Source organism: Malaclemys terrapin, chromosome 1, assembly GCF_027887155.1.
Source record: "Malaclemys terrapin pileata isolate rMalTer1 chromosome 1, rMalTer1.hap1, whole genome shotgun sequence".
Lineage (NCBI taxonomy): Eukaryota > Metazoa > Chordata > Testudines > Emydidae > Malaclemys > Malaclemys terrapin.
Genome location: NC_071505.1, coordinates 101293488 through 101312960, shown reverse-complemented (window position 1 = coordinate 101312960; position 19473 = coordinate 101293488). Strand labels below are relative to the sequence as shown.

At 44.8% G+C, this 19473-nt stretch overlaps 1 protein-coding gene across 1 annotated transcript in view; it reads left to right on the top strand.

Moving 5' to 3' along the window:
* Positions 1-248: 248 nt before the first annotated feature.
* Positions 249-19473, top strand: part of CHPT1 (choline phosphotransferase 1) — a 33239-nt gene continuing 14014 nt past the window's right edge. Inside the window, exons 1-3 of the mRNA XM_054033399.1 lie at positions 249-581; positions 12823-12970; positions 15058-15199. Of these exons, the coding sequence (XP_053889374.1) occupies positions 339-581; positions 12823-12970; positions 15058-15199 (533 nt within the window). The 5' untranslated portion in view covers positions 249-338. The remainder of the gene's footprint in view (positions 582-12822; positions 12971-15057; positions 15200-19473) is intronic.

The following is a 19473-nucleotide window of genomic DNA, read 5'->3' as shown; positions in this document are numbered from 1 at the left end:
CCTGGGGGCAGGTGAGAGGGGGCAGAGGGAGGTGGGGGAGGAGCTGCCGGGCCCCCTGTGGGGCAGGTGGGAGGGGGCAGAGGGAGGAGCTGCCCGGCCCCCTGGGGGGCAGGCGGGGATTAGGGCCGCCCGGCTCCCCGTATCCCAGCGGGGAGTGCTGGGGGCGGTCGCGCTTCAGGGCCCGGGGGTTAAATATCGGCTGCGGGCGGGGCTGCGTTCCGGCCTCTGTCCCTCCCTCCCTCGGCTGAGCCCGCCCCCGCCCTGCGCCGAGCGGCCCGGCGGCGAGCCCCGGGAGCAGCCAGGCCCAGGCGCCGAGCGAGCCCCCGCGAGGAGCTGCCATGGCCGGGCTGTGGGCGCCGCCCAAGCCCCTGAGCGCGGCGCAGCTGAGGCGGCTGGAGCAGCATCGCTACAGCGCGTCCGGGCGCTCGCTGCTGGAGCCGCCGCTGCAGCTCTACTGGGCCTGGCTGGTGGAGCAGATCCCGGCCTGGCTGGCCCCCAACACCATCACCCTGAGCGGCCTCCTGCTCAACCTGCTCACCACGCTGCTGCTCATCGCCTACTGCCCCAGCGCCACCGAGCAGGTACCTCTGCAGCCCCCTTCAGCGTCCCCCGCCGCAACCCCACAGAGACCCAAATAGCTTCTGCTTCCCCCGCAGTCGCACAGGGCCCCCCTGCCCAGACTAACCCAGGCCGTGTCCCTGCTCCCCTCACCCTGCAGGACCCTCAGCACCCTGTCCCCTTAGCCTGTAGTAACCCCCAACCTATGCCTTTTTCCCAGCCACATGGGCACCCCTCTCAAATCACCCTCTTGCCCCATACTGCCCCATGCCAAGCTGATCTTCCCTCTACCCAACCACCTACTGTCATCTCCCAAAATACCCCACCCTTTTCCCCCACCGCATCACTTCTTCTTACCCCACAGTAACCACTCTCCCATGCCCAGCACACTACATAGTAATCCCAGTTAGAACCCCCTCTAGCCAGCTCTCAGCCCCTGCAGTGTGTCCCTGTCCTTCACTCAAACACTATCTCCTCCTCCCTGCACGTATGCTCCACTGTAAACAACCTCACTCTCTCCTGCATTGTAATCACTAAATCCACCTATGCTGTAACTGACCTTCTGCCCCCAAGGTCCCTGCTTTGACTGAAACTCTCCCAGCAGCTCTAGCATTCAACCCCCATTTTTCCCTGTAACACCTTCTGTGCACATTGTACACACCCATTGTGTGAGGGCTTGTAACCCTCTCTCTAGTGTAAATATCAGCCACACAAATGTACCCTGTATCCCTCAGACATACTGTAATCTCCAGGTGTAACACACAGAGCACTCACTGCAAAACAAATTCCTTCACAAATTGAGAACCTGCACGCGTTGTAATCCCTTCCTACTGTAAACCCTGGGATGCTGTAAAAAACACACAACTGGTGCACTATATCTTCAGACAGTGTTTTGAGCCTATGCACACAGTAAATCCTACTGTGTTGCGTCAATAGTGCCCCACCTGTGTTATAAGTAGGTTTGGCCTTCTCTTTCTAGAAAGGATTAAATCATGTCTACACAGGAAAGCCCAAACAATTATAATGCCAACCAACAGGGTCTGTACTATGCAGCGTAGTTGTAGCTGTATTGGTCCCAGGATATTGGAGACAGGGTGGGTTAGGTAATATCTATTGTTGGTGAGACAGACAAGCTTTTGAGCCACCAGAACTCTTCTTCAGGTCTGGGAAAGGTACTCCCAGCATCACAACAAGGTGGAAAGATTGTTTAGCTTAAATAGTTAGCACATATTGTAAGGGGTCATTCAAGGTAGAGTGGCCCAAAGAGGGGGTTAGTGGGTTATAGGCTGTTGTAATAAGCCATAAATCCAGTGTTTCTGTCCAGTCATGATTTTTAGTATCTAGCAGAGTAATGAATTTGAGCCCCTAGGCTCGTCTTTTGAAAGTGCTGTGGTGGTTTCCTTTGAGGTTGAGGACTGATAGGACAGATATAGAGTAATGGCTTCATGAAAAGTTTTCACCCGCAAGTGATAGGGTGTTTTTATCATTTTCCTGTGTGAGTTCATTCAATAGTGTAGTGATTGATTTCACCCACATAGTTTTTATTGGGGCATTTAGTGGACTGGATGAGGTATATCACATATTGTGATAGGCATGTGTAGAACCCATGGATCTTGAAAGGTGTGTTGTGGGAGGTGTTGATCATTGTAGCAGTGGAGATATGTCTGCAAGTTTTGCATCGGTTGTTCTGGGACGGTCTGGTGCCACTTTGAGTTGGTGCGGCCTGGTCTGTGGGGAGGTTGCTTCTCATGCTAAATAGTTTCTAATACTTTGACTTACTCCAAACCTCACTCATTCAGTGGGAAAGGAGACTCCCTTTGGGGGGCTGAATGTCAAGCCTGTTTTTTGGCAACAGAGAGTCTGTGGCACCTTTAAGACTAACAGATGCATTGGAGCATAAGCTTTCATGAGTGAATACCCACTTCGTCAGTCTGTTTTTGACATTTCTCCTCTAGAGAAAAAAGATTTGTCTTGGGTATTGCCAGCACTCACGATTTTTATCATGAGAGTCACAATATTGGTGTCCTTAAGTCCAAGCTCCTGGAGTCATGTCATTACATGAAAATTTTGGCTTTCTGCAACACTAAAGGGTTTTTTTTGCTCACAACATCCAACCAGTCTCACCAACAGTTCAGCTCCAAAGATGGGAGCACTAATGTAGACTGAAGTTGCTGGCATTTAAAGTGCCTAATACTACTCTGTTAACTTAAGCCAGAGGTTCTCAAACTGTTGACCGCGAGCTCCATTCAGGTGGTCCATGGATAGTTCCCTCTAAGATGCGCGCCTGGGTGGCCCCACACCAGAATGAAGGGCCACCCAGCTAATTAGTGGAGCCACGCAGGCAAATTCTGTCATCTTTCATTCCAAGAAAAAGAGAATGAGCACTGTGGGAGCCTTCTTGCAGTTCTGAACTACTGCACGTGTGGCAGGGGTGAATAGGGCCTAGACTTTTCTATCACAAGGTGGAAACGATGGCCTTAGTCCTGCAAGTGCACTCACACAGTCTGACTCTTGCAGCGCCTCATTGATGTTAATGGGGTTTTGCAAAGGCCTGTCTGCGCAGATCCACTTGCAGGATCTGGCTCTGACTTCTGCTGTACTTTTGGGATGTGGAGAAACCTGTGTTAGGAGCTAAAAATTAAACCTCCAAACTTGTTTTCACTTGTGACCAAAAATGTAGGAGAACTCTTGCCTTCACGGGTTAAAGACTCAGGGCTGGCTTTAGGCCGATTCCCCGGAATCGGGCCCTGCACCGAAGAGGGCCCTGCGCCTTAGGCGCCTTTTTAATTTTTTACTCACCCGGGGGGGGGGGGGTCCGCTCTGGGTCTTCAGCGGCACTTGGGTGGCAGGGGGTCCACTCCAGGTCTTTGGCAGCATTTCGGTGGCATTTCGGTCCTTAAGTGCCGTGGAAGACGCGGAGTGGACCCCCCCGCTGCCGAAGTGCCGCCGAAGACCCGGACTGCCGCCGGGTATTCGAATCGGGCCCCGCAGGTCCTAAAGCCGGCCCTGATTAATGGGTTAACCTGCTGTTTTAAATATCACCCTCAGATATTTTCACTTCAGGAAAAATACATGAGGATCATACAGAAAAGAATTTACATTATTGGGATTGTAATAATGCAGTGAGATGGAATTACAAACTTGTAGTTAGTTGCAGCTTGGTATCTGGTAACACACACAAATTCCTCGGTTTATAGGAGTGCAGTTGTTCAGAGACCTGGCTCATTCATAACCTTACCTGTACCAAGGTTGAAACTCTCTAGCCACAACAATATTGGAACACAGTTGTTGGAATTAGTGTATTGTAGATCTTTTGATATTGTAACACTTGAGCATCTTGGCTTGTCTGTCTTTTTTTTAATACCCTACACTTTTGCATTCTGGCTGTAGATTAAAGACCTGCAAACTTTTTTTTTTTTAAAACGGGGAGGGGGCAGTTTTAGTTGGGCAAACTGAGAGAAGCATGCAAATTTGCAATGGCTACTTTTGAATTCTTAATACCCAAATTGTTTTTATGCAGTGTAGTTGTACTGTGTCAGTCCCAAGATACTAGAGAGACAAGGTGGATGAAGTAACGAAACATTTTATGAATTATTAAATCATTGGCCAACTTGACAGCATAGTTGTACACTTCAACATCTCACCTCTACATAATTGGCCACAAGAAGCAACCTTTCTCCTTATAATTGAGTGAGAGTCTTGAGTATTTAATTGGTCTTGACTACTTAATTGTGAGGAGTATTACAACACTGCATTTCCCTCTATAAAACTGTGAATATTAAAGAGACAAGAGTCTATATAATTAAAGTCCCCTGCTAGTACACCTCTACCCCGATATAACGCTGTCCTCGGGAGCCAAAAACTCTTACCGCGTTATAGGTGAAACCGTGTTATATCGAACTTGCTTTGATCCACCGGAGTGCGCAGCCCTGCCCCCCCGGAGCGCTGCTTTACTGCATTATATCCAAATTTGTGTTAGATTGGGTCGTGTTATATCGGGATAGAGGTGTAGTACCTTAAATTATTGAAACTGAATTTTAACACTTTTTTTTAAAAAAGTGTAGGTAAGCATAGGTACACATTTCATAATATAATAAAAAAAAAAAAAGGTAATTTAGTGCCTGTGAAAGTCCTGGATTGAGAGCCCTCAAGCCTTGATATGGGTTTTAAAGGCACAGGGGAAAGATGCACTGAGATTGTGACTCTGTGACAGGTCACAGCTCTCCATCCTTACTCCCAATCTCTCACCAAGAGTACTGTAGCATTTTGAGGTGTATTTTCTTCCCATCAGAACAAAGTTAATTGTTCGCTGCCAAATGGGGATGGTGTGGAGGAAATACGCCTGCCTAATTCTGGAGCTTTACAAAGACATAGTGTTCACACATTTATTATTTCACAATGCATGCACTAAAGGAAGTGATGCAACCCCTGATTCCTTCTGGTGGGTAGGACATGATAGTGATGCAACCTTAGTATCTTGATAAACATCTTCAGAACAGCTGCGACAACAGTCATCTGTTGTAGCACACTGACTGATGTTTGCCTTTTAATTGATTTTGACAATTTGATAGAAATTTCCCCCCAGGTCAGATTAGCAGAGACTCTGAGGGTTTTTCACCTTCTTCTGCATCATGGGGCACGGGTCACCTATTCTCTATAACTTGAAGCCTTAAAACATGATTTCAGGACTTCAGTAACTCAGCCAGAGGTTATGGCTCTATTACAGAAGTGGGTGGGTGAAGTTCTGTGGCCTGCAATTTGCGGGAATTCAGACGCGATGATCATGATGGTCCCTTCTAGCTTTAGTATGAGTCTCTTACCTCCTGGTTACCTGCCTTAAGAACATAATTTCCAGTAGAGAGACACAACTCTGAATATTATCCATCCATACATTTTATAGTGATTACCGCATGCCATGGTTTAGTGAATTATAATGCATACATCTGACACAGGGGAGCTCTGAAAAACCTGTGCACCTCCTGTGCCCTCTGTCTGGTGGCATCATGAGATTCCTAGGTCATGGGTACACAGTGATGAAATCTGTCAAAAGTATAAAAATAGTTATTGATATTCAGGAGACTTTGTCAGACTCCAGAGGATATAAGCAGTATAGGGGGGGAAATGGGAAGAAATGTAAATAATGAAATTTTGTTTGTAGGTGTATTTCCAAATATCGACTCAAAATAGGCCCTTTTTTTGTAACTGGGAATGTGGGGAAGGATATGTCATAGTATAGGATCTCTTGAAGGTCAGAGTATGTTGTGCAGTAGCCACAAAAAGGCTAACAAGTGTCATTTAGTTGTACATCAAGAGATCTCTTAAACCACATTAAAAATAGTGTGCCTAATATTTGGCACAAAATTAATAAGTACAGTAACTCCTCACTTAATGTTGTAGTTATGTTCCTGAAAAATGCGACTTTAAGTGAAACGATGTAAAGCGAATCCAATATCCCCATAAGAATTAATGTAAAGGGGGGGGGGCGGCATGGGTTAGGTTCCAGGAAAAAATTTTTGCCAGACAAAAGGCATTATATACATTTTAAACAATTTTAAACAAGCAATTTAATACTACGCTGCGGGGGAGTAGTGTGCCTGTGCTGTGTGTTTACAAACATACTGTACAAACAGTACTATAGTTGGGAGGTGCCCCTGCCTTACCCTACACAGGCACAGCCCACTGACACTGGAGAAAATGAAGCAGGCAAGGAGGCTGAAGGTGCTGTAGGCTAGGAGAAGCATGTTGCGCAGCAGCGGCAGCTTCCCCTACTCTGCAAGCACCAGGGGTGGTGGGGGGAGCCTCAGCCCACCCACTCTCCCTTTCCCCCAAGCTCCCATCCTTGACCTGCCTCTTCTCCTCCCCACCTCCTCCCCCTTTACTTCCCACACTGCGTCCTCGCTCCTCCCCCCCCCTCCCTTCTAAACATGGCAAGTCAGCTGATTGCCAGCTGATTGCCGCTGGCAGGAGAGGGAGGGGGAGCCTGCATGTCAAGTCCTCCCCCCTTCCTCCTGCCTGGGGCAATCAGCTGGCTTGTGGTGCTTAGGGGGCAGGAGGGAGGGGGGAGGAACGAGGACTCGGCGCGCAGGCTCTCCCTCCCTCCCCTCCTGCCCAGGGCAATCAACTGGCTTGCGGCGTTGGGGAGGCAGGGGGAGCCTGCAAGCTAAGTCCTCGCTCCTCCCCCCTCCCTCCTGCCCCCGAAACACCGCAAGCCAGCTGATTGCTGCGGGCGCGGGGGGTAGGGATGAGGGGGAAAGCACTGATCTGCGGGGTCTGCCGAGGAGCGGGAGGCACTGGGGGGAGGGGAGGTGTAGGGAAGCTGCCAGCTGTGGAGAAAGCAGGCAGCCAAACAACCTAAGAGTGGAGCATTGCACAACTTTATTGAGCATGTTCCCTAATTGATCCGCAACGAAACAACGTTAACTAGGACGACTTAAAGTGAGGAGTTACTGTATAGTCAAACTCTTGAAAGAGTGCTTGGGAAGCCTATAAAGTTTATCTAGGAATTGGATCTATCCTGTGAGGGGGAAAAATATCTCAGCTGTTTGTATTCAGCCTTTAAAGAAAAGTAACGTAGGACTTAAATGTACATGTATAAAAGGGTCATTTTAAGACTGGGTGGAGCAGAGCGGGGGAATGGGACCTGTTCATATTACAGGGAGATGGCAAAATGAGAGATGGTGATCCTCTGTGCATCATTGAGAAAGTAGATGTGATTTAGCTGCACTCTCCTGAATAATAATCTAATTATTAAGAATAATTGCCAACTTAATTATTGGGTCCAACACTTCTGCCCTTTCGGTATTCTGTCACTATCTTTCTTTCACCATATCTTGATCCTTTTTACCATTTAGCATGCAGTAATTTTACCAGAGTCCTTTATTTACTCTCTCTCTCTGAACTTCCAAAATATCCCTCCATTTGTAAACTTCTTACTGGTGTTTATAAGTAACTCTTTAAGGTTTCATTAAAAAAACAAACAAAGCTACTTCAAGTTTGCCAATTTAAAGCTGCTGAATGGGACAGAAAGACAGTAACATTCAATTTTAATTTAAAATTTTTTAATTTTAATTATTTTGGGTTAATTTTCCAGGCCACTGGAACCTCTGTGTTCATGACATTACAAAGCTTTAATTTCAGAATTTGAATGTTGGATTTCTGCAAATAGCAGAATATTTTGTCTTCTCTGGAAGCCAAAATAGCTCAGGAGACCAGATTCTTGACCCACTCTGATTCCTAATTTGATCCCCACTCTTGTTGCTCCCTCTGCTGTCTTCCTAGCCTTCAGGACAGATCATTTTCCTTCCAGCTACATAACTCCTGAGTTATGATAAATACTACTTTTTCTCATAATTGTGAAAGGTCTGAGCAAGATAATGAAAAACAATGAAATTTAAAATTCATACTAGTGTGCTGTCATGTACAGTAATCTTGCTCACTGACTGATGGGAAGAAAAGTTGGGCAGAGGAAGAACACACGTCACCATGGTACTCCATTAATTAGGAGCTGAGGGTATTTCAGTCTCCAAATATTAATCTTTTGACCTTCTGAGACTGTCAACTAGGCCTAAGTATGGTGGTGGTTTTTGTGATTTGGACACTTGTTTACTACCAGTTAGATTGAGATCACCGTCTCATTTCATGTCAGCTGCCCAACAACATGCAGGTCACTACCACCCTGGGTTAGCTTTGAAGTGGTGACCTTGGGGTGAAAGGCTCCATATCCCGTTTCCAATTCCCCCAAGCCATTCATGCCGACATCTTTTGCTACGTTATCAGTGCAATCTGCTTCCCCTCTCAGCAGGTGTTCTGTAGCATTAACTGATATGGAGGAGATAGTTATGGGGAAGATAAGAATGAAAACCCTTTGCTCCTCACACTCCATGGATCCTGTCATGGTGGGGATTTATAAGGAAATGGAAAGGCCATACTGAGAAGGCAGGGGAAACTTTTAACTTGAATTCTAGCATATGTGTGTACATATTCTAATCGGGGGGAAAAAAAGATACTTATTTTATCAAAAATCGGTTTGAAGTTGAGTGTAGCAGAACTGTTTTCCGTTAAATAAACTCTCTTCTGACAATATGATCTGAAGTTATGACTGCAAACATTAGCATGTTCTCTTTAATTCAAATCATTATTTAAAAGATTAAACAAGATAAATAGCAAACATACCGCATAGAATGAACTGGAATTAAATAGCATTACGACTGTTGAAGAATGTGACATAATAGCTTTTTCTTCATGATTGACTATTGAATATGGAGATTGTGTATTCAGAAACAAATAAAATGCCAACTGTGGGTGAAATCTTGTTTAACAATAATAATCTGTTTAGCAGTTTTATGTATCCAGTGACTTTAGAAGAAGGGAGGAGTGTGGGAAAATAAAGTGGTTGAGAGGATTTTGTTAACAGAATTAGCAAAGGGTACAGTTTTAATTCTGTGTATGATATGCATTATTACTTTTTTGGGTAATTTGGACTATAAAACTGTATTTTAAACTGTAAGCAAATGGCTGAAAAGGGGAATTTATTGCAACCCAAGCAGCAGAGGCCTGTGCAACACAGCCAAGAATCTGTCCTAGGCCCTTTCCAAAATTGAGGGGCCTAGGGTCATGGATTTCATAGACCTCAAAGGCCAGCCTTGGGCAGCTGAGGGAGGGTATGTGTGTGGGGAGGGCTGTGGGGAGAACATTGAATAATACTTGATCTTTATGAAAACATATTGACACATAATCCTAATGATCAGTTTACATTTTATCTTTGCAAGGATAAGGGTTAGAACAGAGATTTTGTTTAAATGGGAATTTAGATTAATTTAGGAGATTTAAAAGTGCTAGAGTAAATCCAGAGTTAAGTAGCCTCAGAATCTAGGAGTTCCCTCTTCAAAAGGCCCTGTCCTTTCTACATGGTCACTTTCCTGTCTTCCTGAGGGAAGATGAGCTTGGATTTCCCCCTGTTCCTAGCTTACACAAGTTTTGAAAGTCTTTGTCCCTTTTCGTGTTTTGCCAAAAGATGGTAAAACGATTTTGCCTCCTATTTAATAGCTAGATTAATGCGAGAGAAACATAAAAATTATTTAAAGTTAATGTTAAACCTGTATTGGAGCGGGATGGAAACTAGTTTATAATCTTTCATTGGGTTACTGTAATGCTATTTTGCTTTCTGCCTGCCACCAAAATGCTCAAGTCAGTTGGAATTTAAATCTTTTTTGTATCCAATTTACAGGTAATGCTGAAAGTCTTAAGATGCTAGACTTTTAATTTTCTCCTCACTTAATACTATTTGGGAGGAGGGGAGGAACTGTTGGAGCATCTTGCTTCATAAATCATTAGGTTTAGGCCTTTGTAAAAATGTGAGTCTAGATTTTTGACCTAAAGATTGGTGGGGATTCAGAGTCCCTAATACTGTGTAAACTATAGTGAAAGTCCAAAAGTTACTGGTTTCATACCTGGTCCAAGAGAGACACTACTCTTTGAATGAGAGAATATATCTATTTGACCAAATTGGTACAAATAATCAGTAACAATCATGAAGGTATATTTAAATCTATCACAGAGATTGCAAGTCTCATCTTGTCTAAAGAGTGAAAAGAGATAAGATAACCCAGCTGGAATAGGAGAGGACTTACCAAAAAAATATTTTGACTAGAATTCGAACAGTAGTCTTATTTTATTTTAAATTGAAGTAATACCAACATAAAGAGCATAACAGATTTTATATTATGACTACATAAGTCTACCCTAATATAACGCGACCTGATGTAACACGAATTTGGATATAATGCGGTAAAGCAGTGCTCTGGGGGAGAAGAAGGGGGGAGCTGCACATTCCGGTGGATCAAAGCAAGTTTCACCTATAATGCGGTAAGATTTTTTGTCTCCCAAGGATAGCGTTCTATCGGGATAGAGGTGTAGGTACTCCCACGTTGGAGAAGCTTAAACCCAATGACAATGGGCATGTTTAAAAATCTTGAAAGCCCATATTTTCTAAGAAATCTTCTAAAATTGTGTCAACTGTTTGCAGGTGCAAGTAGAAATTAGACCCCTATGTAACTACCAAAATTAGTCCTACAATCAGATGAGTATCTAAACTCCGTACTTGCAGAATTGCAAGTGCAATTTAGGGGGTCAGGTTGAGATCCTTTCACAAACTTAGCTAGAAGATAATGAATTCTCAGGGCTCCTTAAAAAGGTTTATTTTAGGTCCTGTTTTTACTTCCTATCTGATTCCTTTTGGTGACATACTCTGGAGAATTAATCTGATTCTGTACTCAAGACATTCAGATCCTTTATTTCCCCTAGAGTTTTCACTATTTTACTTCTGTCATGATGCTAGACAGTGGTTAGCATAGTTACCCAGAAATTTAAAATAGATTTAGCAATGGTCTGGGTAAGGATTACTGAGCCTGCTCTTAACTAGGATGATGTTACTATTGCCTCCAAGTCCGAAGTAGACTAGATTCTCATTTAGAAGTTCGTATCAGGGTTAAATGGATTAGGAAGGGTCCCCAGTAGGGAGATACTGATGATCTTTTCTTTCTGAAAGTTATCTAAGTTTTTTGTTTAAGTTTAAAAATTCATTTTCTTTTCTGGCTTTACGAGCAAGGCTTTTAAGTTCAAAATGGAACCTTCCTTAAATATGGTCCTAGTTGGAAGATCTTGTCTTGTGGATTCCTGGGATGGGTCTAAATCTGTTGCATGATTTGTTCTAAACAAATTGGTTCACAAGTGCTATGATGGGATATAATGAACAGGGCTTAAGAGCAGCTATCTCACCATACTTTCATTTTTTTCCCCTTCTACATTCCCCTCCATGACAACCTCCTGTCCTAACTTAGTTTAAAAAAGTTTATTATTTTCAATTGTCAAAATTCTTCCCTTTTCTGGTTTGACTGAGACCACTGGCTGGTTTATGTGGATGTGTATCTGTTGTGTGAGGATTTATTTAAAGTGTGTTATTTCCTGGCTCTCAGCCTGACATCTACTCATTAATATTCAGTCTATCTATATAATGTATACTTTGTTATCCAGATACACTCACTAACCTTCAATAAACACACTCTGAAAAGAAATATTATCTATCTTGGTTACGATGTGTGTGGTACAGCCAAATTCTGCCCTGTTACACCTGTGAGCTCCCACTGAAGAGGGATTGTACAAGAGTAACTGAGGGCAGGATGTAACAGACAGTTCCTACGTAGGGGTAGAAGAGAATTAATTTTCATGATTTCCTATGGGTTTTCATCTATTTGATATAAACATCTTGCATGTAACCTTTGACTTTATTTCTTCCTGAACAATTTTTTGCGTAAAGTGTGATTGAGAACAACTAGTGGGCAAAAATGTGACCTGAACTGAAACTAGATTTGGGGGTCTATGAGGAAAAGTAATCAGTAAGGACTAGTTTCAAAGTCGTACTGATTTCTGAAAGCTAAATCTCCCCTCCGAGATGGGACCACTACCATGGCAAGTCCTGCTAAACTAAAACCCAGTAATGAATGATCAAAAACAACTCCCAATCAATTTAAAACAAGAACTAAATAAATGATCAAAGTCTACATTCAATAGACAGTTGTTCTTCATTCTTAAGAGAACCATTTATTTACTTGGGAGAGATTCTGTAAGGCGTCTGCCTGCCATTTGAGCCTTGGAAAATCTCCAACTTTATCTATTTAAAAACTAAAACTTCTGTTAACAAAATTACTTAGTGCATTTTCTACTTTTATTTGCATATTAACTGAAATTTGATATACAAATATAACTAGTTCTCTAAATACCTAGGAAGAAAATAAAAATCAAAGTTAATCATCTAATTGACTTCAGAGAATTTGAATGAAACACTGAACTCTTATTTTTTTAAGAAGCTCCTTTTTGTTTGGGTTCTGTGTCCATAAACATAGATAGAACCATTCCTACTAATTATGTGCACCTCTCTCAATTTTCAGGTGAGAAAACTGAAGTTTATTAATCTTGATGCCACTTTAGATAGCTGTATCTACCTAAAATTTTAGTTTTGTAAATTTAAGCACAAGTGTGAGGCTGCATAGATTCTGTTTCAGTGATATAAACTGAGTGATTCATTTCAGATTTACTGCAATTTACACTGCTAAAACTGAAAGAGGACTTTGGCCTGTCCATGGTAGTCTCTTAGCAAAGTACTGCTCTGAAAGCTTTTCATGCAGAGAAAATCTGTAGTATGATAGATTTTGGCTAATAGTAAGTAATCTGGAGCTGACAGTATTGATATTTATGCATCTGTTTCAGGCACCGTTTTGGGTATTCCTCTTGTGTGCATTAGGACTCTTTGTTTACCAGTCCCTGGATGCTATTGATGGGAAACAAGCCAGAAGAACAAATAGTAGTTCCCCCTTAGGGGAACTTTTTGACCATGGTTGTGACTGTATTTCCACAGGTAACTTTATTTCTTTATTTTTAAAACTCGGGCGATAACTGGGAAAATACTAAATCCTAGTAAGGAACAATCTGGCCTAATGGATAAAAACTAGACTGGGACTTTGGAGTCCTAGATTCTCTTCCTGGCCTGCTGGGTGACTATGAACAAGTCACTTTGCCTGTTGGTGCCTCGGTTTTTCAACTGTAAAATGGGAATAAGACTACTGACCTCATTTGTAAAGCTCTTTGAGATCTACTGATGAAAAGTGGTGTATGAGAGCTAGGTGGTTACTACTTACTAACCTAGGGAGTGGGAAAATATTTTAGAAGTGTCCCTGAGACATGTATAATGCATGTTACCTAGCTCTTGCATGCGTACATTGAGAGTATGAAGTGGGTGTGTTCCCTCTATTGAATCTGATCACTTTTTGTAAGTGATACAGTACATTCAAAGATTTCTTTAGAGAGAAGTGCAGTATCTCCAGGCAGTAGGCACACCATCCTTCAGGCTTTTTTTTAACATTAGTGTCTACACTATGCATTTCCACTAGATCCGAGATGACCAATACAAGTAACAATAAGGAATTAAATCTCTCCAGACCTGGTACTGTAGTTCTCACAATTTTTAAGTGTGTTTACTTTTCCTCACTTCGCTTTCATGGTTCCTGATTATGTTGACATGACTCAGTCTTTCTAATTAGAAAAGGTTTCATTTCCTTTTAAGAAAGAAATCAAAATGATGGGCTAGATTGTTTGTTTCCATCAAAAAACAAAACAAACACATGCAAGTTCTTGCATTTCTCTGTCCTGAAGTGATGCTTTTCTGAATTGCTGTCCAAGTCACAATTTTTAATTGGCTACTGCTTAATATCTGAAATTAATAGCCCACTTTTGTTGTTGTTTGTACTACAAACCTTAATTCATCTTGGCGATTTTAGTATCAAATTAAAATTGAACTACAGGTATTTATACTGTATCTAGCATCTTAGATACTTATACAGCCCTCATCACTATTGTGTTTGAGCCACATAAGTAGTGAAGCCAGCCTTCAGTTCTTCTGTCGAGAAAGTTATGACAGATGTTTGATTAACTCAGTAAATAGGCCTTGGTATGTGTGAGGGCCCCAAGTCTAGGGATTGGGTCCTGTTCCTGGGGAGGAATAGGGTGTCATGGGGGGTGGGGCTTTGCAGAGTCCCCCCCTGCAGCTCTGGTTACATGGGACTGGCTGAGCTCAGCTCCCTATATTGTCACCTCCAGGATCACAACACCACTCAGGTTTGGCTCCTCCCCCTCGGGGGAAACCAGCTGGGCCAAATTTGTGAGTGGCGTGACCTGGCGCACAGGGTCACAGTGCTCCTCACTCATATTTGAGCTGGCTGCCTTCCCGTCCTCATGATGGAGGGGCAGTTGAGCCAAACCTGAGTGGCACTGTGACCCCATGCACCAAGCCACAACAGTCTCACAGGACTGGAGCTGCCATGTGATCCTTTGAAACATTCCAGTGACCCAGTTTTGGGTCACAACCCACAGGTTGAGAAACCCCGATCTAAACCTAGTGAGACAAGGAACACTACAGTGAGTGCTTAACTGTGCATGTTGTAGTTAAGGTTATCCAAGAGTTCATTTTCTCCCCGTTTTCACAATATTCCAATTCTCTGAAGATGTTGAGATGAACTTCCCTATATTTGGTCTGCACTTGATGATGGTGTGATGTGTGATTTTATTTTTAAATAGACCTCAGGAAAAAAGTTTATTCTAAAATGTAAAACCTATTTTTACAGTAATTTGTAACTCTCACTATCACTACCCTATAACAATGTCACCCAACGTATGGGCATGCCTCACTGGTTGTGTGGGGGTGGGGGGGAGGGGTCTGAAAAGGTATAAATTAAGATGGGTGAGCCTCTAACAACACATTATGGGGCTGTAAAGTGCACCATAGGTTTCATTTTCCTGAAGGGGGCTCAGCTTCAAGTTTGGGAAATGCTGTCCAACATGTCACTATACTATTGATGCTGTTGCAGTCAAACTTTGTCTAGTGTTTATCTTTAACATTGTAGGTAGTATAATTATTTATGACTGACCATGCTTATCTCTGCCTTTCAGTTTTTGTTTCCATTGGAGCCTGCATAGCTGTTCGGCTGGGAACGAACCCTGACTGGCTGTTTTTCTGTTGTTTTGTGGGAACGTTCATGTTTTATTGTGCTCACTGGCAGACATATGTATCGGGCATGTTAAAGTTTGGAAAGTAAGTAGAACTCTTTTCAGAATTGTACATATTTGATCTTTGGATTTGACACATCAAATTTTGACACATCTCATTTCACTTTCCACCCATCCTTCCCTCCCTCTCTCTCCCCCTCCCCCGCCCCCCTCGCGCCAAAAAAAAATCTGTTTTATTTGTAGTTCGTATCTGGTCCAGGACCTGAAATTCATATCAAAACTGACATTCCTTTTTACAGATGTCCCTGAGACCTCTGTACAATTGCTATTGATTTGCAGTACATTAAACTCTATTTACAGTAATGGCTTCATAAAGTCACTGTTAGTCATTGGGGTGCACAGTGCTTCTCAGAGCTCCAGGAGCACAGGGGGCACTTCACCTCACTTCTCCATAGTTTGAGGAGGGTGCAGCATTTACTCTTCACTGAGCCTATCCAGAGGTTACATGGCCCTGTGCCCTTCTACTTTGGGGAGGCTAGTCCTGGAAGTGATGTTAACCTTGTATAGTCCTTACAGTCGAGAGTATAAGGACCATACTATGTCCACTCAGTCCTACTTCTTGTTCAGCCAATCGCTCAGACAAACAAGTTTGTTTACATTTGCAGACAATAATGCTGCCAGCTTCTTGTTTATAGTGTCATCTGAAAGTGAGAACAGGTGTTTGCATGGCACTGTTGTAGCTAGTGTTGCAAGACATTTACATGCAAGATGCACTAAAGCTCCATATGTCCTTTCATGCTTCAACCACCATTCCAGGGGACATGCGTCCATGCTGATGACGGGTTCTGTTTGATAACCATCCAAAGCAGCGTAGACCAACGCATGTTCATTTTCATCATCTGAGTCAGATGCCACCAGCAGAAGGTTGATTTTCTTTTTTGGTGGTTTGGATTCTGTAGTTTCTGCATCAGACTGGGTGCTCTTTTCAGACTTCTGAAAGCATGCTCCACACCTTGTCCCTCTCTGTTCCCCCACCTCAAAAAGAGTGGAGCAGGTGTTGAGCAGCCCCTGGGAAAGGACAAAGTCAGCACCTGTGCTGGTACCTGACTTATGCACCAGACTTCAGTACTGGCCCTGCAGGCAGTGCTTGGCCACCAGGACATTGGCCCATGCAGTGGCAGTATTGGAATCCGTGGGGGTTTCCCCTGGCTCCGGGGCCCCCTTCCCAGCAGTCAGACTCAGTCATGTCCAAGAGACGAGCCACTGCGTCGTCTTGACTGGCACCGGACCCTGACTCCGGCACCAAGGTCACTGAAATGGCCACAGTGGAGGTGGTACAGATGGAGAAGGAAGGACCAGCCTCGCCTATGGCATTAGCTGCCACCTCTTCGTCCCCAGATGAGGCAGTAGCAAGCCGTTCTAATCCACTCCTGCCAGATGATTTCAGGGCCCCTCAGAAGCTCCTGAAATGAGTCGCCACAAAGTTGGGGCTGGAAGTAAAGGAGCTAAATGAGTCCATGCACAGCCTGATTGATATCCTGGCCACAGCGGCTTTCTCCAGAGTGGCCCTCCCAAGTCAATGAGGTGGTGTTGGGACCAATCAGGGCTCTGACAGACTCTTTCCTCTCTGTTCCCCCACCTCAAAAAGAGTGGAAAAGTAGTACTACATACCAGCCAATGGGTTTGAGTACATGTATTCACATCCCCCTTCTCTCCCCTCCCCCCCAAGGTCCCTGGTGGTGTCAGCTGTGAATGAGAGGGACAGACAAGGTCAGTCCATCACCACCCCCAAAGAATAAAGAGGCTAAGACACTATATCTGATCGGAAGAATGGTTTATTCCACGGGCAACCTCCAGCTCCGCAGCAGACGCTGCTGGAGAAGTACGATTTTAACCTGTGGGACTCAATGGCCAAGTTCAAGGACATCCTGCTGCAGGAGTTCATGGCCATCCTGGAGGAAGGCAAGACAGTGGCCAGGGCCTCCCTCCACGCAGCTCTGGATGTGGCTGACTGCAGTCAGAACGATGGCATTTGATTCAGAATCCATTCCCCTTTTTGGTTTTAGACCATCTATCGCCCTTCTGCACTGTGTGATCCTGCATAACATCGAACCATTGGGTGCTCAGTACTGACACAGTTGAGTACACCCTGAGTTTTCATCCCTCCCTCTCACTCCCCAACCCCATGCCTCTTCATGGATGCTTCTCACCAGCAACTTCTCATCTAGGAGGTGCAAGCCCTCCTACATGTGGGGGCCGTAGAGGAAATTCCTTAAGGTTTGAGAGGCAAGGGGTTTTACTCCCAATATTTCCTAATCTGCAAAGGTAAAGGGGCCCTGTGGTCCATTCTGGACCTGTCACCTCACAAATATCTCAAGAAATGGAGGCCAGGGAGACCATGCAGAACCTCAGTCATTCCCTCCCTGGATCCATTGGGTACACTGCCTCGATTGGTACACTGCCTCGATTTAAAGGACGCTTATTTCCACCTTCCACAGACACAGGAGATTCCTCTGGTTCGTGGTGGGCCAATGCCACTACCAGTTCACTGCGCTTCCTTCAGCCCCATGGATTTTAACAAAGCATATGGTGGTGGTTGCAGCCTGCCTGAGATGTCAAGGTGTACAAATCAACCTGTACCTTGACAATTGGCTGATCAAAGGCCACTCGTAGGCTCAGGTTCAGCCCAGCATTGGCATAGTATGGGCCACTTGTTGGACACTGGGCCTGTTAATAAACTAACAGAAATCGACACTAGTCGCGGTGCACAGAAAAGAGTTCATGGGGCAGTGCTTGACTCCACTTGGGCCAAGGCCTACCTGCCGGAGGCCTGGTTCCAAACTGTCAGATCTTATCGCCTGTGTCAAAAATCACATACTTATGACCACCTGGGTGTGCCTCAAGCTGTTAGGTCACATGGCAGCATGTACCTATTTGGTGTAGTACACGTGGCTGGTGTCAGTCTACTCCCAGGCAAACACAACTTGGACTCAGTTCTCATGATTCCGCCAACTGTCTTAGCTTCTCTGATTTGGTGGGCAGAGACAAATGATGAAAGTTCAATGACGAAAGGGGTGCCCTTCGCTGCCCCGTCCCAGACAGTAATCTTGGTTTCGCATGCATCAAACCTGGGGTGGGGAGCCCACCTCAGTAGACTTGGAACTCAGGGTTTCTGGTCTCAGAAGAACTCTCCCTGCACATAAATGTCAGGGAATTCAGGGTGATACACTTGGCCTGCCAGGTGCTTCTTCCCCAGCTCTCAGCAAGGTCATGCAGGTCTTGACGGACAATGGAGCCTCGATATTTTACATCCGCAGACAAGGGTGAGCTCGCTCAGACCTGTGTCAAGAAGCCCTCCAGTGTGAACCACACTGTTTGCCTCGAGGTGGCACACCTCCCAGTAGATCGGAATGCATTGGTGGAGCATCTCGCCACAAGTGGTCCCTTCACCCAGCCGTCGCCAGAATTATCTTCCAGAAGTGGGGGGACTCCCAAGCTGAACCTGGTCGACACCAGACAGAACAGGAAATGCCACTGGGTTCTGTTTGATGTCCGGGCTCAGCAACGGCTCCCTGTCTGACGTGTTCCTGTCTCCTGGGCAGATGGACTGCTGCATACTTTCCCACTGATTCCCTTGGTACACAAGGTGCTCCTAAAGATCAAGAGGGGCAAGGCAAAGATTATCATGATAGCTCTGGCGTGGCCACGCCAGCACTGGTTCAGCATGCTTCTGGACCTCTCGGTAGCAACTTCACTAGAGCTCCTACCCTGTCTGGACTTGATTTTGCAAGACCGCGGCCGGTTGCTTCACTGGACCCTCGCTATACCTGACAGAGTGGCTTCTGGGTGGCTGAACTCTGAGAAGCAGACCTGCTCAGATCAGGCTCAGCAAGTCTTGCTAGGTAGCAGGAAACCCTCCACCCGGGCTACCTACTTGGTTAAGTGGAAACATTTCACTTGTTAGGCCTCTGAATGGAATCTTCCCTGTAGTCCGTCTTGGACTATTTGCTCCACCTGAAGCATCAGGGTGTAGCTCTGCCATGGGTCAAAGTTCACTTTGCAGCCATCTCAGCCTTCCATCCTCCAGTCTAGGGCAGATCAGTCTTCTCCCATGAGATGATGATCAGGTACTTCAAAGGTTTGGAAAGATTCTCCTCACAGGTTTGTGACCCGATTCCCCCATGGAACTTAAACCTGGTCCTGTCAAAGCTCATGGGGGCTCTCCTTCAAGCTGTTGGCATCTTGTTCCTTACTGCTCCTCTGGTGGAAGGTCACCTTCCTGGTGGCGATTATAACGGCCAGAAGCATCTCCAAGATTAAAGCCCTGACAGTAGAGGACCCCCTTCCCCCCCTCCCCAT